The sequence below is a fragment of the Chelmon rostratus genome, chromosome 21 (assembly GCF_017976325.1).
Source record: "Chelmon rostratus isolate fCheRos1 chromosome 21, fCheRos1.pri, whole genome shotgun sequence".
NCBI lineage: Eukaryota > Metazoa > Chordata > Actinopteri > Chaetodontiformes > Chaetodontidae > Chelmon > Chelmon rostratus.
In genome coordinates this window covers 20348337-20373383 of record NC_055678.1, presented here as the reverse complement: position 1 = coordinate 20373383, position 25047 = coordinate 20348337, and the positions used below count along the sequence as shown (strand labels likewise).

At 44.2% G+C, this 25047-nt stretch overlaps 1 protein-coding gene and 1 non-coding gene across 3 annotated transcripts in view; both read left to right on the top strand.

The window, feature by feature from the left end:
- The first annotated feature begins 6210 nt into the window (after positions 1–6210).
- rhbdf1b (rhomboid 5 homolog 1b (Drosophila)) overlaps positions 6211–25047 on the top strand; it is a 36026-nt gene continuing 17189 nt past the window's right edge. The window contains exons 1-2 of one of the 2 annotated variants that reach the window (XM_041962820.1): positions 6211–6588; positions 24894–25035. In XM_041962820.1, coding sequence (XP_041818754.1) covers positions 24922–25035 — 114 coding nt within the window. In that variant the 5' untranslated portion in view covers positions 6211–6588; positions 24894–24921. The remainder of the gene's footprint in view (positions 6589–24893; positions 25036–25047) is intronic. The other variant, XM_041962821.1, reaches the window with a different exon arrangement.
- trnai-uau lies at positions 23967–24060 on the top strand. Its single transcript has 2 exons — positions 23967–24004; positions 24025–24060. It is a non-coding gene; the product is annotated as a tRNA-Ile (tRNA).

Sequence of the window (25047 nt, the reverse complement as noted above, 5' to 3'; positions counted from 1 at the left end):
TCTGCAACATGACATGGAAGACCATGACTGATAGGAGCCAGGGGCTTCATTGCTGCAGATATTTTGCAGCAGGCTGTTATCAGCTGAAGTCCCTCAGCTGCTGCTATCTGCAACTCCATAAGCTACTGGTCAAGGGCCAGCGGGCTCGAGGCCAGTCTGCAACAGATACCGCGAGGACCACCGCGATGCATCACCCAGAAATCTTCACCTCTGCTGTAACACAGTATGCATCCTTCACTCATGCGTTTGGCCTGACACCGTCATGCAGAGGAGCTGGAGAACAGGCAGGTCAGGAATGATTTTCAGTGTTTGAACAAGCACAAGAGGTGACAAATTACAGCAATTTAGCATTATTTGACTACAGTCAAATAATGCTTCTGTTCATTTGAGTGTGGAGGTTTGCAATGTAATAATCAAATTAAACATATATGAATTTCAGAATATGCACCAGTATCAGCTGCAATAGTACAGGGCCTCACAAAGGGCCTCAAAACCAGGCAAACTGGGACCCGTCGTAAAGCCTCGGTCATGTCAGCTTGTATTCTGCTTTTTAGTGGTACATATTTTCACACCAAGTTACAAATAATCACATACCAAATACCACAACCTGCCTTTTTGGGGGGCAGTGGAGGTCTGGGGCTCCAGCAGCAGCTTCCCACTTTATCCCCGCTATTTGCATAGCCATAGTTGCTTTGTGTAATGGGCGTGCATCTGAAATAGCCACAATGGCGGACTACTGGTTACTCGTTAACGTTTGGTTAGCGCTGCTGAATAATGTTTTGCTCTGCAACTTCATCTGATGTAACGCAATACCTTTATGTTCACAGTAAAGATGCTGACTGCCCTGTCTCAGCTTTCAGAGTGTGTTTTTGTGAGTTGTTAAAGACACAGTCGTCAAACGGATCATTAGATTGCACATGTTTTCCACGTCCGGCGTGGTCGAGCCGCTCCAGGTGAGGCTCAAACTCACCACCTCAGCTTCACTCTGCAGGTTACTGCATGCTGACAGATTGCCCCACTGGGGCCTGTTGCTTTGGCCGCTTGGAGCTGGTCTCAGGTTGTGTTTGGGTGGAGCTATGCAGGGAGTTTTCTGAGGTCAGGAGAGATAAAGGTGGAAGAGCAAAACAGGACTCAGCCAGTGCGCATCCACGTAGTCATGAGAAGAGGCCTGATCAGCAACAAGTGGGAGCAGCAGTGAAGGTGAACCAGCTGCTGTCCAGCTGGTAGCTTGTTGAACCATTAAGTGGACTGTTTGTTCCATTTCTCTGTGGGAGCTGGTCTGCCAGGGAGGCTGCTTCCTCCGGACGAGACACCTTCACTGCATGTTGTGGTTAAAGCCACTGACACACACCACTGGAATGCCTGTTTGCTGTGTGTGTTATGTTAATGTGAAGATGGTGCCACCTCTTCTTGGTTTTTAGTCCGTTAAACACTTCACAGTTCTCTGATCTAACCTTCTTCAACTGTAAAAACATTGCAGTGGTATATTAAATCATCTTATTATACTTGCATCTTTATTTACAATGAACTCATGTTCTTTTTTCTTTTCCTCAAAATGAATTTCACATCACGTCTCACTGAATGAGTCCGTCACCTCAGCAGTGTCATCCAGTCTCATTATCCTCTCCCTGAGCCACATTCACATTGAGATGCACCTCCTTCTTTTGTTTAAATTCAGAAACACAGATAAATATGTGTTTGCTTAACAAGGCTGGATTAACTCTACCTATAGGGACCATGCAGCACCAGTGAGCTGTGGTTAGTATATGGTATCTTAAGCATGAGAAGATTATTTGAATCATTTACGAAATGAAACCACAGGGTGGCGCCATGGAGGAGAAAATGATGCTTAAATAGTGTTTCTATTATATTTTATTTTGTATGAAGTAAATGTAAGTGCCTTTTCATTCTGAAATGTCTGCAGCACATTATTGTGCACACACAGCGTAACACTGTCAAAGCTGCTACCACTAAGTACACTTAATAGAGCCCATTGCCTGATCCAGGAGTGTCTGAGGCAAACTGCAGCAGCTGTTGAGCACGTGTGGCCTCTACTGGCTGGTTAAGAGGACTGAAGAGGCAGCAGTCAATCCCAATATAAAACAGAAAACGTTTTTCAGAAATTGTGAATGGAAAGAAAACATGAGAGGTTCTTGAGCACAAAGTCATGAATGTGCACTGTAGGAGCCATGAATGAGTTTGAAATATTGGTTTTGTTATTGTTCAGGTTTGTGTGATTCTGCTGATGAGGGGAATATGTAGGTCAAGTGGATATGGGCGGGGATGTTAAGTTAACATAAGCACCTGCTCACCTTTTTTTTGTCGTGTGTGGCTAGAGAGTGAGGGAGGGTGAGCAGGGTTGACCACCTTTGATCACTGTGATCACTGTAATTATGAGTTTGTGCACGATATCATAAGTTGATCATTCTTTTCCGTAAATAAAAAGGTAAAATATATTTTCGTATTCCAGTGATTTTTTCCGTTAAGTGCGTCAAACAAGTGGAAGGCCCGGCCTCAGCCTGGCTGTGCATACTTCTTAGAAGTATATGCACAAAAACTTTTAATTCGCCTAATGAAAATTATGGCTAAAAGAAGTTTCATTCATAAACACTGCAGTTTGTTTTGTTAAATGGCAGTAATGGCAGTAAAGTGTCCATGTTTTGATGAAAGTCAGCTACAACATGTAGAAACATTGGTAAAGTCCTTTTGAATGAAACCAACCAGTATATAACTGGATTCCACTAGTTCCTGATTTGTTGTTGTGCTAAACCCTCTGCACCTAAACCTACACTAATTATTGAAAGAGCAACGTTTAATACAATAACAGAAAGAATCAAAGACTAATTACTTCCTCATTTGAATGGACAAGTCTGCCTGTAAAATCTATAAAAGCTTCCTAAAGCGTGAAACGCACCGTTGCAAATCTTTCCTGCTTCCTGCCCCAACTGATTCTCCTGAAAGCTGGTTTCCTGCAGCTCCGCATTGAAATCAGCGTTGACAAAAGGAAAGCAGTTCTCTGTATGTCGTGCACGTAACGTGACTCTCACTCAGTGTGCAACACAACAAAGAACCAAGAGTGTTGCAGGAACGAGCCTTCGTTGCATGGGCTGCATGTAGGCAGGCCTGTGTTTGTGTTAGCATGTGTACCCGCGTGAGTGTGTATGAATCGTGAGTTAGCTTGAACACCAACCTGCCAAAGACATTGAAAGTGACACAAGGACACAATCAGAGGGCAGGCTTTCTCCTCCTCTCCTTACTGGCAGCTCCAGTATCAAAGCTCAGGTCCCTCCCAGCACTGCCCCGTTCGTCCTGCATCCTGTCCTGGCCTCTGTCAGGACACTTGAAAGTAACCAAGCAACTGATCAGGCAGCAGGAGGAAACATGCGTGCAGCATGCATCTGCCCTCTGAGAGGCTCCACATGAATGATGTATTTTTTAAGTTAAGTGTTAATCTTTGCTCAACAAGTCCTTCTCACTTTGGGTTAAACTGGACACACAATTAATCGCAGCTCAGGTGATTTTAACTAATTTTAGGATTTTAATCCAGTCATTCAGAAACACTTTAAGTTAGAAAAAGCCAAACTGGAACTAAAACTGAAAGAAAAGTCTGGTCCCTTGGTCTCACAACAAGACAAGCATTAGATATGAGAAGTCAGCATAGGAGGAGGAACAGAACTGAAGTTTCCTTCATGAATTATTTACTAACTTGATGATTAATATCTTACCGGCTCCTGCAGCTGTCCCCCCCACTGCTGTGGGTGTTGTCTGAAATGAGTCAAATGTTGTTTTTTATAGATTCGTGACTTTCTGATTCTTCATGCATCCTCTTTCACTGGATGACGGTTGAGCTGATGTGTGTGTATTCTTTGTGTATTCTCAGGTTATATTGTGAAAACTGTTGTGAAAATGACTGAGGCGTTAGAGGGGGGCTGAATTTTATGTTTGACTTTTTAGCGGGACGTGAAGCCCATGGTCCTGGATGAGAGTCCTGTGTTTGTCCCGTCCGACCGCCCCACCTTCTTCTTTCACTCTTTGTGCTTCGTCATTCGCCGCGTCAGCAGTGAAGAGAGGTTGTCCATACAAGTCTATTGGTCGAGACTAAAGGGACACCCAGTGCCTGAGACACCAAGTGGTTCTGATCAAGCGTCCACATATTGGTGGTGAGAGGGATTTGCCAAATCACCAACCTGTTCTCAATCCCAGGTTGTCTAATACGTCTCTGGGTTTTATACAGGTGTACGAGTACCCTTTAGTGTCTGTATTACCTTTAGGCACCAAAATGACTTGGTTACGTTTAGGAAAAGATCATGGTTTGGGTTAAAATAGTTAAAAATAAGATGTCTTTCTTTAACAGAGACGCAGATGCTGCCTCATGATGAAACCCCAGCCACATCTTTCTTTCTCTCTTTCTTTCTTTGTGTATTTCTTTCTCCTCGGAGTGGAAGTCAAGTATATGACAACACACTGATCATTCATATTACTCTCCTCATTGTCAGCAGATACCTGTGCTCTGCACTCAGAGGTTCTGTGATATAAAGCAGCATGTTTTGCCGTAAACCACTGGGCTTAAATGCAAAAATCAAGTTTGAGGCTAGAACGAGCAAATGCACAGAAGATGTGCACACTTGGCAGGAAAGTCTTTGTGAACAAAAGCACTGAAAGCACTTTTTTTTTCATTTCCTCGAATGAATCTCAAGGAAATTATTTGCAGCCGTTCCGGCAGCACACACGTGGCTGCAGAAATGGTCGCCGTTGTTACTGAGGATAAGGATTTGCATTTGTGATTTCAGCGTGCAAGCAGTTACCACCTCGGCAAGTTTAAATGCAAACAGAAATGAGTTCAGGGTGGTGCCGCCACATATACCTCCTGTTTTTTTTTTTTTTTTAACTTTTACTTCTAATGCCCTAAGGTGTGAATTACACACTTTATTTTTTCAGGTATTCACCACCACACCAGGAGTGAGAATTCATCCCCGCCACACCCAGAGACACCTGGCCAGGCTTGTACAGAGCACGATCTGTAATCACAAAAACCATCCTCTGTACTGAGCTGTATCGTGTGTGCCGTATCTCTTCACGTCAGCCACATTGTTGTAGTGACTGAATGTTGTGGTGAGCGGCGCCGACGAGAGATGGTGGTCGGATGAGCCCATCAAAACTCGTTGGCTGTGTGGCGGGGTGGGGGTTTGAAGGAACAGGACACCGACCCTGCAGGGGAAACAGTTTCGGGAAAGAGAGGGGATCCACAACTGCAGCACCGCCCAGCTGTGCTGAGAGAGTCTCCAGACCAGAATCAGGGGGAAATAGAAAGGCTTTCCGAAGGGACAAAGTGACACTATTATCTATCAATTCACAGTGTTTTCATCATGCACCTGCAGGAGTCATGCCTCTGGCTGGCTTTTATCAACAGCTAAACTATCTATCACCCACTCTAATTGCCAAGGTACAGTCGCCTTTGAAAGAAAATACTGGGATTTAATGTGAAATGGGACCTGACAATAGCAACAAAGAAGTCACATAACAAAAGTGTCCATCAGTCAAAGACGTAGGGTTCAACCTCCTCGCAGTGGCAAGGTTTCACCTGCGGAAGTGTCCTTTAAAAGACAGAGATAACAGTTCCTCTGTACAGACGCTCAGTTTCTTTAGCATCTGCCTGGAAAGTACCTAACTTTCACCAGCAATACACACACACACACACGCACACACACACACAATAATAATAATAATGATGATGATAATAAATGAAACTGGCTCCCCAAAGTTTGGACAGTTTAAATTATATTATCATTCTTGAGGTTTTGAGACAACTTTCAAGATGTGTAATATCCAAAACATGCTGATCTCAGGATTTAGCTTTAACGTTGGCTTTAGTACAGAAAACATGTGAAGATGTACATTGGTTTTGCAAGTATTGTGTTGAGGTGTCAAGGTGAGCTCTAATTGATTCTTTACCTGCTCGTTCACCTGTTAATGAGTATTTTAGAATATCATAAAAAAACAGCATTTTACACATTCTGTATAATTGTCATATTCAATTTCGCCAGTCAACAGATTACACAACACTCTGAGGAGATGAGGTGTCTATTCTTTGCTATGACTCAATTATGTGAAACCTTAGAATAATTACAAGCCTGCAGATTTTTCTGCACTCTACAGCCGCCTGCAGTTGCTGGGTATCACCGGTAGGCGGCACCAAGAGGTGGGCCGCGGAGCGGCAGCCAGTCGGTGGGTCGCGCGGTCGGCGTCCTGTCATCCAGCAGCAGCAGCAGCAGCGCGAGCGGACCGAGAGTCACTCTACAGTCACACCGAAACTCTGAGCCGGTGCTGCGGGTGGACAGCCGCAGAGGTGCCGGTGTGCCTCAAGCAGAGCAGCGGCTTCATTCAGCTGGATGTTTGACGTCTTCATGGGAACACCGCCCTCGCTAACATCTGGAGCTCGCGCCTGATAGTGAAAACTACTCTCCCTCGTGCCCGCGTGACGATGTGTGGCGGAGATAACTTATCAAGTGACCGGCGTTAGCGTCTCAGCGGTGGAGCTGGTGGTGTCGGTGCCGTACCGAGGCTGCAGGAACCGGACTCTGGTTGAAGGTAAGCGAGAGAAAACGGCGCGTCGCAGCGAGCCTCGTCGCTCGTCGCGCCGTCTGTACGGCGGCAACTGTCAGCGTGTCCACAGCGCAGGGCTGCAGGCTCCCACCGGCGCTGCAGTACACCGGGGTCTCTGGGTGGGGTCTCATGCGCGCATGACGGGTGCTGAAGAGTTTTGCGCACCTGGACTGGCCTCTGAGCCATTCACATTAAAATGCCACGTTTTTGTGGAGCCTCTGGTCAGAAGTCAATTACTGAAAGTGAGAGGAACAGGTGTCCGTGTGTGTGTGTGTGTGTGAGAGAGAGAGAGAGAGAGAGCATAAGGCATTCAATACCGTGTAACCCTTATTGCCAGGGTTAGACTGAGATGAAAGTTTCTCCTTCCCATGATTCATCTTGTTTAATTGATGCCTTGCTCTTCTATGGAAGGCCAAGGCATGGGGTGGCTTTATTAATATGGTCCTAATGGTGTGTGTGTGATTGTGTGTGTGTGTGTGTGTGAGTGTATGTGTGTATGTGTGAGCGTGGGTGTGTGAGAGAGAGACAATTGTGAAAGAGAACATAAGACATTCAGGATGCTGTGTAACCCACTGGCAAAATCCCCTTTATGTTTTACACTTTTAAATGCAGTAAATCAAGTCAAACTTGCATGCACATACATGGTACACACACACATGCACACACAGGTTTTAAGAGAGATAAATTGGTTGAGATGAAGGAGGCAGTTTTGGTTGCTGGCTGCACAGAAATCCCACAGAGACAATTAAACTACTGACCTGTGTCATCAAGGATTTGTTTCGGCTTCCTGTTTGGAAGGATGGTAGGAAGCAGACTTTTTGGGCCAGATGGCAGGAGCCCACACACACACACACACACACACAAACACACACGCACACACACACACACACCTGGAACAGTCGATCATGGTTCCTACTGAGGGGGACCGGATTAGTGGCCAGGGTTTGAACCTGTGGCCTGCAGTGCTCAGATTTACATGGAGAGTCAGTGTTGAGTTAATGATGAGTTAACTGACACACACACACACACACACACACACACACACGCACACACACACACACACACACACACACACTTGCACAAACACACATACACACACACACACTTCCAGTGCTCCTTTCTGTTTCATTTCACGGTGTGCTGTCACTGGTGGAAGCCCTACATCTCAGAGGCAAATACATTTGTCCAACAGCTTTAGTTACTCGTTGCTGCTCAGTAGCCCTTCCTGTCCAGTGAAAACCACAGATCTCATTCTGAATCAGTTAATATATGACAAACTGAAGGATGAAGCGTTGCTTTTACAGGTTGGGAAAATTGTCCTGCCTCTTCAGATGAAAAGAAACTTTGATTAGCTGGAAAAGGCACTGCCACAAAGCTGAAAACATGGCTGTTAGAGATACGTGGTTCTCACAAGACACAAAGATATGATGATCTTATACAATATGATGCATTACTGTAGATTAAATTACCCAACAGAATATAAAGTAGTTAAAATGAACTCAGTGTTAAACATCTACAGCAGTAAGATGCAACATACACCTGAATGCAGCAGTGATGTTAATCCACAGACATCAGATACAAGAGTAAAGCACTGACAGGGAGCATTTTCCAGCCAGCTGCTGACTGAACGTTTTATTTTGGAGGGAAAACACTTCACTAAGTAGTTCATTAACCCTAAATGCACATTTGAATTGATCGCTGAACACTGGAATATTTTATAGCGTTCTGATACAACTTTCAATGGCTGCATTGTTTGGTCTTTACAGAATAATGCACAAACAGAGAAAAGCAGCAAATCCTCTCATTGCTAGATATTATTTGGCATTTTTGCAAATGACTGAAGTTAGTATTAATCCAAAAAGTATTTTCAGCTTTAGTCAAAATGAGCTTTAAAGATACAGAAATTTTTTTTTTAAAAAAGCGTGAGGACTCAGATAACACACTCCCTAGCCGAGCCTCAAACTAATCTTAATGGTTTTATAGTGAACTGAAAAGCCTCTTCTTTGCAATGAAACATGTCGTTACTTTTCAGTATTACCACACACACACACACACACACACACACACACAAAGTCACACAGACGCGTACAGCTCTAAACAGGAAGCTGACAGCATCCTGGGAGATGTTTCATCCGGTGTGAACCGTGCCTAAGTGTAAATACGGTAGGTGTCGTTGTGGACGGCGGCACTTTGCAGGTGTGATTTTATCTCTCCTCTCTGGCACACTGAGCCTTCTGTGCCAAACATGTTTAAACAGGCTGGTTAGAGAAGACGCAGCAGTGACAATAGCAGGTTTAATTCTGGGCCACCGCTGTCAGAAGTGAGAGCACCTCTCTGTTTATACGGAGCCCTCCATCGGGTGCGTCAGGGCAGAAAACTGGTTTGGTTTTACAGGAGCCCTCCAGCATTTTCACAATGTGTTTTCCATGGCAGCTTGCCCACGAGCTGCACTGTTTATCTTTCTTGTGTTTTGTGCCACTACTTGTCACAGCTCAAGCAGTTCTTTCATCTCGGCTACGCCCGTCAAGACGTTTAAAGAGAACTTTGACTGAAGTTACATGAACAAAAGGAGGAAACGAGCACGCAGAGCAATGTGAACTGCCAGGATGTGCGAGGAGACGCTCTCAGTGTCTGATTCAACTTTAAATTCCCACTTATATTTGTTTTTTTCTGCTCCTCCATATGTCCTACTACTGGACACTCGTTGCTTGAAAAATGACTGAAGCAAATTAACTGATGGTCAAAATAGCTGACAATTAATTTTCTTTCAATCAGCTGATTGTTAAACGGCTAATTGTTGCAGCTCTAAATGTATTAGTCTCCAGCATGTGTGCTGGTTGACGCTGCACAGAATAATTCATCAGAAGTTAAAGTTTGATGTGCATGGGAGACGCAAAGGTTCCTGTGGTTATTTTACTGCTGCTAGCCGTGCGTAATTGCGGCTTGAGGCTGACGTTTTCGCTGCAGTCGCCGAGCACAGATGCTGCCTCCAGCATGTATCTGTTGACCAAGATATCGAACCAGCTCAGGTGAGGAAATAACCTCGAAGCACACAGAGAAAAGCTGAAACCACTCGGTTCAGATCAACAGACATCACAGAGCAGCTTTTTGATCTGTGTTGTGTGTTGTGTCTGCCCACCTGCGTCACAGGTGTTAGGACAGAGCTGACTGACAGGCGACGGCAGAAGTTACTCAGGCTGTCACGCAGTTTGCTGTGAAGACGAAATGATCAAGATTTGAGCTGATCCCCAGTGATCTAGACGGGGATTACTTTAATTCTCTCTCTCGCTCTCGCCATGTGTCACCTCAGCTCTCCTCAGCTCGCCGGCAGCATCCCGCTGAATCAAGACCAGAATGGGCTTATCAGCACCACAAATCATTTTTACCAGTCTGTACTCAGTGCTCATTGCTGGATCTCCGTGTGACGTAAATATACATTTACAGTTATACTAATCCTCTTTTCAACACACGGTATTATTTTAATCTTAAATCACCTCCACATCACTGTATTGTTGGTTTAAATTTCCTTTTCCAAGCACAGAGGCAGAAATAGCAAGACTGTAGAAACTGTGAGCACATGAAAGTACTGTACATGAACCAGACTGCCGGGGGTTAACGTGACAGATCAGTGGCTTTACAGCTGAAGCATGGACAGAGGGGTCACCGAGAGGTCATGAGTGGATCACATCCATCTTCTAAATCTTTTCAATAACCTGCACACCATATTTCCATCTGCTGGGTCGAAGCAGCGTGAACACTTTTTACTGACTGTCTGGAGACTGTTTGCAGACTTGCAGCGGGGAAGCTTCTTCCGAATGTATTAGCTGATACTGGAGCTATTTCTTTCAAAAAGTGGGCCATTCATTTTCATCTTGGCCAACAGATACACACGGCACATCTCCACCTCATCAGTGGGATGAAATACGCAGCGCAGGCAAAATGAAAGTAAAACTGAGGTCAGGGGGCAACGGCGCCGTCGTCTCGCCTGCTGTCAAATTCAATTCTAAGTCAAATGGTCTTTTTATCAGTGAACCCCAGGAAGAGACCAGAACCAGCTGATCCTGTTCCTAACATAACCAAACCCTGCACTTTTCCTTCACTTCCATGAAAAATGTAGTTCATTTTGAGAGATAAGCTAGCGCATTGCTGTGTTTTGTGTTTGATGCTATTTGTTGACAATAAGGAAAATCTGGAATAATGGCAGTCTCATCCATTGCAGAGATTTTGTTCAATAGGACCCCTTTGTCTTTTTCTTGGACTTGTAACAAAAAGCCCGGATGAATAGCAAACTGTCTGTCAAAAAGGAATTTTAATCTGCCCATTATGTGGCATATACTGGTCTCCAAACTCTTCTTCAGTGTCCAGTTGATGACAATGCTGTCCCCCTGCCAGAGCTCTCCTGAAAGACTCCAGACTTCTCTGTGAAGATCCTGAATAACTCCTCTCTGTCTCTTTGAAACCACAATTATGACTTCCATTTTTCCCCTTGGATATTCTTTTCAGAGCCAATTCTCTCTCCCCCGACTGTCTTATCCTTATGTGGCATCTGTGGGCAATTACCATTAAGTTTTTCATACAAGGCCAGCCAACAGAGGAAGCTGTTGTGTTGGAGCTCGCAGCATGAGTCTGCTGGCTGCGTAGAAGGACGGCAGGAAGGAGGGATGGCGGGAGGGATGGATGGCTGCTGAGGAGATCTATTCATGTCTCCAGGCGAGGCCATACTTGAGTAGACACTTATTGTGACGGCGACCTTCCTGTCACCATGCAGCTAACACAAAGCAGCTTCATATGAGGGTCAGCTGAGCGGCTCTCCTTGTTGCCTGTCAGCTCGTCACTCTGTCTCTCTTCCCATGTCTGCTGCTCTTTACTGGATGATTAAATGTTTTTATGTTAAATTCTCTTTATGTTGTCTGTGAAGCAGCCATCCATTGTTACGTGTCAGATTTAAGCAGTTCAGCATGATGGGGTTTTACTGACTCGTAGTTCTTACAAGATCAAGATGACTAGAATATCTAGTAAAACCTTGATGACGTGATTTTAGGAGAGGAGTGGTTGCATGAATGTTAGCCATATGAATATTCAAGTTGGTTTATTAATATTAATCGCACACTAGACTAGTTATCCATGAAGCATACATGTATATTACATGTTGATCGTCATTGTAAAGTTTTTAAAAGCTTTAGTGACACATTTCACCCCAAAACCTTTGCTTTACCATAACAGCAGACTCATTTAAAGTTGATGGCACCTTTTTAGTCTATTTTCAACCTTCTAATATATAATGTAACAAAATCCCTTTGTATTTGATAGACTTTTTACTATCACCTTATCAACGTGGGTAGGTTTGGTGAGTCCCATTGTCTATAATTGGTTATACGAATGGCTCATCTTACTCCTTCCTCCCTCAGAGTGCATGTGTTGAATTTCGGAAAAGTGACAACATGAGAGCAAAGGAGAGCTTGTTAATAAGCCTCAGGCAATCTAACATATTCAGCACAGACTTTAAATAAGTCTGTGACACTACAAGCGTCTGTAAGTGATGGTCAACGGCATCCGCTTGCATCCACGGGTCTGTTCCACTCTCATTGAGGCTCAGAATGAGCATCAACTGCACATTTAAAGAAATCCTGAATTTCCCTGCTTGCTTGTAGCTAGTAGCCTATGAGAGCCTGTGAGAGCAGGACACTCCTGGCTGAAATCCATGGCCAGAAATTTACAATGGTGGGAAAGTGGATGAGAGATGCTTTCCACTCTTTCATCGATACAGTTCCCATGAGAAACGTCCACGTTTTCATTACAGAACTATCTTCTAAACCAAAAGCAAAAACTTCATAACAAGCTATATAAGTCCATTCTGTTAGCTCTGTTTTGGTCTCCACCACCTCCTGAGGGAAATATCTGCCTAAATGCTTCACTATGTCCTCTATACCAGCTTGTCGCTAGCTTTGTCTGTCAGCCGTCGGTGTCGGTTATGACTTTTTAATGAACGATGCACGTCAGTTAACATTTGACATGCAGTTGATACAGAAGGTAGCATTACGCTTCTCATCCGATGTCTACATGACGGGGTCGATGAGGCAGGGTTTGCTTTAAAACTCACGGGGCTGCAATCTTCCTTATTCTACAGATGTGGTCAACACGTGGCCGAGCGAGTCCTCTGCTGTTATCTTTCCAGCATTTGGGCCTGCAGTTGTTTTTAGCAGCAGTGCTTTGAAGGTGATAATGCCTGTAGTCAATAAACATGACACCGTTGCTACGCCGTTCTCTTTGATTTGATGGTTATGTTAGACTTCAGTAAAAACATGGTACTGCTCATAAAGACTTTAAAAAGACTTGACCTCAATTACACAAACCTCATGATTATAAGTTTAGTTTGCCCTGTTTTGTTACGAAAGTGTTTTGGAGTGCTGCCTGTTCAGTGTTCTTCATAGAAGTGAGTTTGTTGTTCCTGGCAGAGCAGCCAGCCAGAAGGTCGTACATGGACCTCAGCAGCGATGCACTCCTGGTTTCAGAGCACTGCTGTGTCTCTTGCAGCCTCTTGTATGACTGAGGAGTTTCCTTATGCATCCTCCGTGAGGTCTATTCAGCTTGCCATATTTTACAAACAAAACTCTTGTGTCTTTCTGTTTGCCCCTCTAATATCATCTTTAATGCCTGGTAAACCTCAGGACAGCAGGAACTTGAGGGCACTACATAGGAAGGAGAGGAAAGAACAAAACGCCAAGTGAAATAGTGGCAGCACAATATTCCCAGAACTTAAAGTATTTAAGTGCCAAAAAGGAAATGTTTTAAAAGACTGTCATCCCGGTAACGTTCATTTATTTTGAAGTCAACACTGCTCAGGAGAAAAGAGAAGATTCGTTTTATTCAGCTGCAAAAATAGCACGCATGCATGAAATGGCTTTTACTCTTTCTTCTTTTTTTCATATCGCTGTCATTGATATGTATGAGCGCTGCATTGGCACAGGTGTGTTTCATGCCTCGTGAGGCCATTCTTGGGAAATGAACTACTGCGCATAGTACACTGAAACAAACAAGAGGGAAAGAGACAAGCAGCCATATTGGAGGAGCTCAGCGTTAGCATGGTGAATAAACACAGTGCCCTGGAGTTTTTGAAGTTTTTTGGGAGTAAGGAATCAATTTGCTTCTGACAGTCATTTTTTCTGACAGTTTGTTAGCTAGCAGCCTCGTAGCTAATTAGCAAGCTAAGGAAGCTTTTCTTAGGTTAAGATATCCGTTCTCACACTGCAGCTGTTTTGGAGTAGCCTACAAATAGTGAGGGGACTGAGAGACTACTGTTAGCTGTGCTGCAGTAACTGGAAACAAATCTATTACCTCCAACACATAGATGTATTTTAGATCTCTTTTTATGTTCCTCGTTATTATTGCTTTCTAGATAATTAGCATAGAGATAATGCTGCACTTTCTATTTATACATCTCTGTCTCTTCCTCTCTCTCTTTCATCCCCTCGTCTTCGCTCACATCACCCTGCAGTCTCTCGCAGCTTCTGTCGCCAGCTTCTGCTTTGTAAGAGACTCGACCGGCAGACAGGAAGCAGACGTCCTCTCTGCTGCCGCTCGAGCCTCTCCAGTCCGATACCTGGCGTAGGAGCTGAGAAACCATTATGCTCTCTCCGGTGGCAGTCCTGGCAGCCGAATTTGCCGTGAAGCGTTGGAACAGTTGGCGTGATGAATGGCAACGCTGGCTTTTCCTTGAGGGAGTTTTCCCGTGAATCATTTCGGCTGCATCGCTGTGCAGCTGTCAGGGTGGCAATGAGTTAATCAATTAATGTGAAATGATTTCATCCAGAGCTTTTACTGATGTGTTTTTCTTGTTTTTCCATTCTGATCAAGTCATTATAAAATACTGCAGAACCCCTTTAATGAGCTGCAGACCAGAATACTTAAAGCAGCTTGAATCAGTATTATTATCTTAACAATGGATCAAATGATGAAAGTGTGATGTGATGTGTGAAGTGGTTGCTCATAGTGACAAACCCCCAAACATAATGACCCGACCCTTCAGTTCTCTTCAAGTCTTCGGGCCGTTTTTTTATCTTTCAGCTCATTCTTTCGGTCTTGGCCCTCACTGTTTTAGTTCAGTCTCACTGCTCTCGTCACTTTTCACGCATTGCATGCTACCTGCTCAGCACCAAACAGCAAGCAGTCAAATTCAGCAACTAGCTGGTGAACATAGCTGAGCATTTAGCAGTTAAAGAGACAGATATTTCCCAAAGGAGTTGGTGGAGGCCAAAACAGAGCTAGAAGAAAAGTGAATTTTGCAGTTTCATTCATCAGGTGGACACAAACACTAAGTGAATGCTGCTTTGCTTTGCAGTCTGTAAACTGTTTGCTAACCAGTTTAGCATATCACATTTAAAGGTGAAAATCTATACACCTTGTTTCCACTGCGCCCACATGGCCAAAAAAAGGTCAGTTAAGGCTGCTGCTTTAACAATCTGCACTGCGAGCAATGTGCCTGGAAAAGTGTCTGAAGATATGAAGCACTGCCGTCACACATTAAGGTAATGATGCACAGGCGGGTGGTGGTTTATGTGCGCTGTTATCTCTGCAGCTTCACCAAAAATCAACTTACCCTTAAGGCTCAGAGGCAGGTAAACTAATGCAGATGTTTGGCACAGCAGACAGGCGGACATGCACACTCACTACACAAATAAAGGTATGAATTAACAAGCGCACACATGCATGCATATACACACTTATGCACACATAGTCGTGCCTTTGTTAACCATGCTGCAAGCCCACACAGTGAAACTATGTAAATGGATGTCACATGCTGTTTAGACATGCATGTACGAGGTAGACAACTGTTTTTGACTGAGAAAGAAAATGTGTCTCTTCCACATCCACCTTCCTGCCACATTGGTCAGGCTGTTTATTCTCTGCTCTGCTGCAGTGGATTTCCTGTTGGTTTAGTTCTGCTCTTTCGCTTGGTGCAGCTTGTCTTTTATTTTTTAACTCCTCACTTTCTACCCCTTTGCTCCTTTTATCTTCTCCCAGCATGACATGAAGTTCGTCCTCTGTTTTTTTTTTAACTCTCAATCGGTTGCTGTACTTTCCTCTTCTCTGTGCCTTGATGCATACCAGGTCATGTGCAGAAAGAGGCGGCGATAGCAAGACCTGCAGATGTGATACCACTTTTTTTTTCTTTAGTTGTCTTCCTGTGCAGACTGCTTCGTCAGAAAAGTGTGGGTGTGCAGTGAAGTGCAGTGTGTCAGGGTTTGAATATTGTGTGATTCAAAAGCTGCTTTCCCACAGGCCACATGTCAATCTAGTGTAGGAAGCACTTGATAGCAGTAGCTTGTGCCAATCCTTTAATCATTTCTTAATGACTTCCATGGGAGGCAGTTCTCACTGTTGGAGAGAGCTGAGATTTTTTGATTATGCAAAACCAGGAGTGGAGGAAGTTTAGCTGTGATTTGAACTTCCTCTGCTTTTGCGCAGGTTTTGAATTGGCAATTAAATCTCTCCTGTTTAGACAGCCGAGGAGAGGAATGATTGTGTTTAGAGTCAGACACAGCATTGTAGGCCTGACCTCTAATCTGCTCTGATTGTCTGTGCTACTCTTTATCTCTGTATGGTTAAGCAGCTTTTTTATGCTGTTCCCTCACTTATTCAGGTCAAAGGACATTCTACCCGAGGAAAAAACATATTTCTTCAGTATAACTTTGCATTGAGTCCACCCAGATTTCAAAAAGCGTGTTTTTAGGGCTGCAACGACTGATTATTTTCGTTATGGGTTAATCTGCCAATTATTTTCTTGATTGTTTGGTCTGTAAAACATCAGAAAGTCAGGAAAAAGTCCATCTCTGTTTCCTAGAGCACAAGAGCATGACATCAAATGCCTTTTTTTGTACGACCAAAACCGTAAGATATTGAATTTATTGTGATGTAAGAGAAGGCGAAGCTGCAAAATTGCACATTTGACAAACTGGAACCATGAAATGTTTGCTTGCAGCTGGATAATGCACTGGGACTGTAACTTTCCTATTGTTGTTCTCTGTGCTAACTTAAAAGACGATGAAGTGTGCTGCATTGATAATTACGACTCCAAACCATCTCAGAAGCAACATGGGGAATATTTCTTGATTCATCACTGCGGATGGAAAAGTTCTGGATAAACATCAGGCTGCTTATTGACGTCATAAAATGCGACTGCAACGCCCGACACTGTTCACTTGTTACTAAAGCGAGGCAGTTGAAGCACAGCAAATGAACAGCTAATTAGGAGTGTGGGTTGCTTTCAAATTCATGTGAACATCTTAGCGTTGAGAAGAGTTCATTTCAGAGAACAGAAATGCTGGTAAAATTTTTTAGATGTATGTATTTTTGGGGGCCAGTGCAGGTTTGAGACGGGGGCATGTGCAAGGGAGTGTAGGTACGAGGACTCTTTGTAGCAATGTGATGCATTTCCTACCTGCAGTGGAGCCACATTGTGACATGAGGAGTCACTGATCGACCACAAAGCCAATCTTTGTTCTTTTTAATTCTCGCTCTTTGGCAATACACACATCTTGCACAATTACTGATCTCTGTACGAGATGATTGTTGCACAAGTGCCGTGAAGGTGAGAACTGATCTCAGCCTATGTGCGACACTCTGACCAGTTGTGACGTAGCAGCACCTAACAGCACCCAGCATTTTATTCTTGTTTTCTTGCAGCCTTTATATAGTATTTTAACGTCAGTAAAACACTGCATTCATAATTACTGTTAACAAAGTCATACCTCCGTTGTGGCACAGAGGGAGACTGTTGTGCAGAATGGCGTGCGGGCACTGGTTTTCTACTAAAATGGATTCGAAAGCTTCTGAGAGTTTCTCACAATGGCAGATGGTGTAAGGATTGAAAAGCAGATGGAAAAAAACGCTTTGAAAATGTTCATCCTCTTCAGTAAAGTGAATGAGAAAACCAAGCGTCCCCAGGAAGTGGGATGCAAGGGTTCAAAGGCCTTTTTGTGACAGGAGGGAAGAGGGGCTTTGAGGAAATATGGTCTGAATTTGAAGAAACATGAGCAGTGACAAAGACACCGGCTTGTACCAGCTAGAAATCAGCCTGACTGCTGTTTGTCTGTTTTGAATTGATTATCCCGAGGTGTCGCATTCGACAGTGTCTTCAGTCATGTATAAAAATGATGCATATACAGCAGCTTTAAATAGCTGCTTCCTGTGTGTGGTTTTGTACCCGTGTTAAGCGGGTAAAGACTCATGTCAGCGCCCCTGCACACCGCTCTGAGCGGGGGCATAACATCACAGCGGCTGACTGACTAATGAACCTCTCGCACTTGCGTAATCTGTGGTAACAAGATGAAAGACAAACGCCACAAGACAAATCTAAGCAGCGTTTAGACAAATGGCTTCAACTCATTCTGACCCCAAGTGAGAGTCTGCCAGTGGCTGTAGGAGAATACCTTTTAACTACACGTTGGTGTTAGTTGAATCAGGACCCTCAGTGCCTTTTTACCATCCTCTCTTTCCCGCTATGGCTCCAGGTAAATAGAATCAAACATTAGACGCCCGATTGAATTGACCTGCACTTTTCTCTGTAGATGATGTTTGAGTGACTACAGGAAACAGGTGATGACATCATAAAAGGATGGCAATTTCCATAAGTGACGTGCTGCTCCCGTTGTTGCAGATGTTTAACCGTTTGTTAGTGTTTGTTTGTAGAGGCAGCATCTGCTTGCACACACACACTCATGCGACAGACAGGAAGTGGCCCGCTGTGTTATGGCTGTAACATCTGGCACAGATGAGAGCTCAGAGCATACGTGGTCCTATGGGAAGAGGGGGGGGGGTTAAAGCACACAGCGTAACTCACAGTTAATCTATGTGACCCGCTCGTGCTTTGGTGCACCGGAGCAAACAGGATGATGGAGAGTAAAATAGAGATGTACGTTTCCGTAGAAGCTTATAGGGGATTTTCGTGCAGAAAAAGATCTGTAGGATCAGATAAATGCATCGTTCCCCCCCAAAAGTGAAGATTTAGATGTACTTCTTTATGCCCAAATGAGTTCCTGATGTAAAGTAGGCTGCAGTCGGTCTGTTCCTGTGACCACAATTTCTGAAAGCACCGTCCTGAAAAAACTGGATTAACCCAAAATTTAAAACGGACCCAGCGGTGCTGTTGGGCAGGTTGTGGTGCCTTTTAGAGCAGAACAATGCCAGTAATGAAGTTCAAACCTACCTTGACTGTCCGAGCATTAATCTGCCGCTGAGTCCCCGACCAATTAGCTTGGACGTGCACTGGTAATTGAGTTTTAGAGCACCTTCCTCTAAGACAGCAAAGAAAAGAGCTTGACTCTTCGCCCAACATAACATTTACCTGCCAAATAAAAATAAGTATGTGTTTGGATGTGAAATTTCGGCATTTATCTGACTTGCACAAATGCAGCCAAAGTAACCGAGGTTTTTCTGACTCATTCAGGCTCATAAAGGGCCAAGATAGACTTTTCAGTAATGAACAGACTTTGGCAGCTGTCGTTGCTCGATGCCAACATTATGCATGTTTGACTAAATAGCTTTGGACAGAGAAATCTGTAAAAGCTTCAATGAACCCAGCCTCACCCAACCGAAGAATTCTAGCGGTTTTTATCAGAATGTTGTTTTTGTCTGGCTTTTCCACAAAGTATGTCATCAAAGTGTTGAGGCCTCGTCGCACCTTGTGTTCAGCTTTGATGAAGTATGACCTGCAAATGTGCGCTGTGGACCAACAGCTGTCTTGACTGGCTGTCCTGAGAGGGGACGGAGAGCCGGAGAGTAAAAACTGCAGCTTGTTATCTGGTTGGCTTTTACACTGACTTTTGAGGAATAAGTAGTGAAATGGTTTGATTTATTTCTACACCATAAAATAATATAGGCTGCATCCAAAATATTGATATCACCTTGCAAAATCTTTGTTAATCGTCATTCTGGCAGTGAATGAAAAGTTAAGCAGCAGAGTCAATGAGTGTCGGCAGAAACGAGAGTAGAAGACAGAAAGAATGAGAGGGGGAGGGGAGAGCTTTAGAGAATAAAAGGACACAGGGCAGAGATTAGCTTTTGGACTGCTTTGACATCAATTGAATATTAAATCTTATTGGCATGCAGTCACAGTGAGTTTCCATGCCACAGTGACTGATTGCCTTGGCCTCAAAGACCAGAATCAGGGAGCAGTGTCGGGACTTGCTCGGGTGTTGAGGAGATGCCTTTGTTTTATTCTGTCTCGGCATGTCAGGAAATGTCACCCTATGTAAAAAGGATCCAATTACGCTGCTGCTCTGCTGCAGTCCCCTATAGGCACATCGGGCTGCAGCGCAGAAGATGCACATTTCCTGCGATAAATCTCCGAAGGAAGCAGCTATCGCTCGACATAGCTGCAGTGAATGAGCCTACAGTTATCCTGGAGTGCTTTGTTGTCGGCCCGGACAGTCGGGAAATTCACATCAAAATGAGAAATTCTTTTGATTCTTTAAACCCCTTTGAACTGACTGAAGTGTTCATGTGTATTAATGTGCGTGACAATTTTCAAATCTTCTGTTCTCAAAATTTCAACCCAAGTAGAATAAAAATGTGATTTGTTTAAGTACGTTAAAGGCCAGTATTAGACATCCCAGTGAGACGTTTTTATCATCACACTTACTTTCACTTCTTCCACTTTGAGAAGAAATACCTTGGTATCAGAGATGCCACTTCCTGCTGGGTGCTGATGACACCATGGCAGCGATGTCGCCGTCCAATCGGGTCCTGTGTAGCCTGACAGCAGGGCGATGTCATGTGGTGTACAGAACGGGGATTACAGCCCTTAATCTGCCTGTCATGAAAACCCAACTAGAGAAAAAAAAAACAGATCATGATCATGGAGTGACAAATGGTGGATGCTGCAAACGAGATGGAAAACGGGCAGACTGGGTTTGGACCACGCTGCGTTTCTTCTTTAGCTGCATGGAGAACTGCAAAAACCTGACGTGGGAGACTGAAGCGAGGGCTGCGAAGTGAGTGTTTACATGCTGTGCGCATGAGAGTGTGTGTGCATATTCATGCTTTTACTGTGTGCGTTCATCTGAGAGCGTCCGTGCTCCTGCGCACAAACACACACTGAGCGTCGCCGCCGCAGAATAAGCAAAGGATGTGGTTATGGATCGCTCTGGTGGAGGTTTCTATTTGCAGGGGTGTGTTTATCCTCTGTGACCGTAAGGGAACGCGCAGGCTTCCACATGTGACCACAGAGAGACCAAAACACTGACACGGGCAAAAAGGGATAAGAAGAAGTCAACCTGCCTTTTGCTGCATGTGTATATTTAAACATTATATAGAGTTTATCTACATATGCATCCTAAAAACGGGTAATTCAGGTTCAAGCCTCGTCAGGGCGCAGAGCTTAAAGCCACTCTATTATTTTGATGTCATTATCGCATCTATAATCTTTCAAATCATTCTGATGGCATAAAACAAGACTGCAGCCATGTTGGCGCATCTCTGAAGCTGCACTCAGGCACAGCAGTGCGTTGCAGTGCACTGTCTTAGCTTAGCATGTTAGCATTTGATCATTCATCACACACAAAGTCTGAGGCTGATGGGAATGCCATGTGTTACGCTAGAGGAAAAGCTGAGGTAGCATCAGAGTTATTAAGATTCATCCTCTCGGCACCAAGGAGGTCTGCGCTTCACAGCGACCCGTTTAATTGTTATTGAGACATTATTCATGACAAGCCACCAAACAGTTGTCTGGACATTTCCCTCAAAACTTCATAACAGTGCTGCAGGAAAAGTCAAGGGATTCATCCTCTGGGCATCAATATCTAGTAAAATCTCAGGGGATCACAAGAGACAGTTTCATGTTAATCCATTCATTAATTGTTGAGATATGTCAGTCTGGTCCAACGAGATCCATTGTGTGTATTAAACACCTCTTACACGACTTCTTATGCTGGGGAGTTACAGCTCTTATATACAGAAAGTGAGGCTGGAAGCTAAAACGTTTGTCTACTTTGACAAAAAAGCGATCCAGCATGAAAATCTAAATCTAAATTAAGCCGCCGTGCTGTGTCAGTACCATTGTAGGCGAGAGAAATCCAAACATCCACACCCCCTGTAACCTCAGTCGATCAGTATGTGATGGAACAAGCCGCGATGTGTTTCACAGCTTTGCTGAACTGCATGGGAACACGTGCTCTTGTTGCGCTACTGCTCCCTTCTGCGGCTGAGTAATCACACTCTTTATTTGTCCAGGCGCCCACCTTTTACTGAGAGCCACAAGTTCACACCTGTTCCACTGGCACTGCCGCACGGCCTCCTGGGAAATGTAGTAGACCACAATCTTAAGAGACGCGGTGGTTTATGTGAGAGCAGATGCACCAGAAATGAGAATGATGCCATTTAGTGTAAAGTGTGCACTCAAACTGAGTGTATTTGACAAGTAAGAGAATCCAAGGGGGGGTTTTCCCCTTCGGTACTTTGTGCACCTGTGACTGCTTTTTAGTGTGTTGACGTTTTGAATGGAGAAGTCCTCCAGCTGCTTGCGTTGAATGCCTTTCAGCTCGTTCGACTCAGCTTTGGCCAGAAGTTTGTATGTCGTCTCCAGCAGCACGCACAGCAGAGAAGCTTATTGTTCGGCTAAAGGCTTCATGGCAGTGGAGGCGGGCCTGTAATTTCACTCGCAGCAGTGAATCGCAGAATGATGATTCACAGCTGAGGTCTACAGGAGCCCTTCATCGGTGGTCGCTCATTACGTCTCGCCACAGCCCCGTGCAGATGTCCTATTATCCAGTAATAGCCCCTCCACTCCTGCTCAATGACTTCCTCTTGGCCCAAGAGACATTTTTTCACATTAAATGGCGTTTTAGTAGAGTGAACGGGGGAAATAAATTTGGAAGAGACCAAGTGTGTAGACAGACGACAGAGAGAAGCAGACATGCTATTAAGATACCAGTGAAGACCTTTATTCACCTCAGCAACAGGCCTTTAGGACAGAAAGACCATTATTTCTTTGCTTAATATGCCTAATAAGAGGAAGAATTTACCCAGTTTGCTATATTAATCATTTGTCTTGCAGCCTAAATGGACAAAGCCGATAGATCAGCCAGAATTAGCTTATTGCTGATATATTGGTATCAGTATACATGTCTTGAAATGTCACTCAGTACATCTTTCAAGGCATCCTTATTGACAATGCATCTGTATGGTATGTGTATAGAAAAAAAAAATCTGCTGATATAGTGTTAACAGATTTTTCGACTGTATTGTATTTGGCCTAAAAACTGCAGTATTTGATCAGGCTGCACAGAGTGGCAGGTTTGGATGAAATAACTCAAACGCTCATTGGAGTAGTATTTATTGAGACTGTGTCAGTGGGGTGTTGATACAACTCTGACTTCATTTATGAGACTGTAGTTTAAGGAGTTCGCTTAGAGATGAATCATTGAAGTAGTCAAACTTCAGAGCCTTCATACCAGCACTGCCATCCATGGAAACAACCATGTTCTGATACATGCAATCTATCTGTTTGGTAATACATGTTGTTGACTGTGGACCAGGGTTTGTTTCTACACACATGGGCTTCTCCACATGCAAAAGTGTTGTTCGTGGGGCTGTTTATCAGATTTAAAACTCGTTATCTGAGATAGTGTTACTTTAGTGACTAATGTGGGACTAACTGAAGGTTTGTTTCATCCTAAAAGCCTTTATCTTCTAAGGTTAAAAGTGAAAGTTTGAAAGTAACCGAGCTAAGCAGCGTTACTTTAGAATAAAAGCAGCCTTATGTTGCTCCTTTTTGTGATACTGGGACTAACTCGCTCCTCAATGCAATACGAGGACAAACTCTTCTACACGGATGCTGACTTTTTGCCGGAGACATCCAGCTGTATCTTAGTATTTTAACACATTAATTAAATCATTTATATAATCAATTTTAATCATTTATATATAGGCACCACTATAAAAACTGCCATCACTGACTCAGTGGCTTTCATAGAGACGGAGAGACGTCTCATTTATTCCCATAGACCTTCCACAGTTAAGCAGGAAAACTCCTTTCACTCTCCAGATGCCTTCCTTCACCCATAAACCCATTAACTAGCACCAGCAGGATAAGTGGCGGCTTTGGCTCACTATTCTGTGGCTTCCCCTCTGTTTGTGGAGCTCTGTTGTTCGATCTATCTGGCTTTCTCTGTCTGACGCTGTCTGCTAGTAGGTGGCCGGACCCCTCACCCTTTCTGTCCTGCCTGCCTCTGCTCACTGAGGCCATGTGCGTGCCTGAGTATAAGAGGAGAGCCTCACCTATGAGAGGCCTAGCACCATCGTGTGGTGATGGAGCACAACTGCACTCCTGCCCTTTGAAAGCGCTGCTCATTGTCTGCAATACAGAGGCTCCAGTGGCGCAATCGGTCAGCGCGCGGTACTTATAAGACAGTAACCAGCAGAGTAATGCCGAGGTTGTGAGTTCGAGCCTCACCTGGAGCAGGAAAGTTTTGAGGTGGGCTGCCACAGGAGAAACATGAGATTGTTCTATATCAATCAAAGCGGACGTGATTCTGATTGTTGATACCAAACATACTGTACAGAATCTTCTCCTGCTGTTCTGTTAAATTAAGGTGAGATATTAATATTTGGCTAAATTTTCACTTTGAACATTATCGACTAATTAAATAAAGCCTCCTTTGTGAATACACAGCGTTGCATATCACAATAGCAAGCTGTTCAAAAGTTTAACGATATGTTTTTATTGAGTCACAGCCTATTGGCTCGATTTGCATCTCGATTTGCATCTTATGCGAATCAGCTGCTCACCCTGACTGCCTCATTCCTGCTGTCATGTCAAAGCGTCAAATGTTTTTACCAGTCTGGTGTACATACAGATTTTTGTGTCATATACATGTGATGGCCACCTGGAAGACAGGTAGTTGGAGAATGAAACTGGATTGAGGATCATTAGGCACAAATCACCTGGTCCACCGAGTTGAGTGAGTTCAGTGTTGATGGTGGCGCTCTGCCTCATGATGCAGGTTATTTGGAGAAGATGCTGAGAGCGTCTGGGAGACCAGAAGCTGTAAATATTTGGATCAGGCGGCTCCAAACATTTGCCTCCACGCTGCATCTGTCTGAGCTCACACCAAGCAGAGACATGGATTGCTGTTGATTTTGTCCATATTCTGTCCAGTGTCTGTAATCACTTGACCGAGCCTACTCAGTCTGGGCTTTTGACAGTTGGATTTTTTTTATGTCATGTGTCTGTGAACATATTTCGACTGCACGCTTTGTCCTACAAACCCATTTCCTCTGGTTGTGTCGTCCAGCTGGCAGGCGTAGGGGGAGCTAGCGAGCATGGCTGAGCCGGGCAGCAGGAACAGCAGCCTGCAGAGGAAAAAGCCGCCATGGCTCAAACTGGACATCCCGACCATCCAGCTGACGCCGGACGACACGCCCGCACTCACCCAGGTAGAAACACAC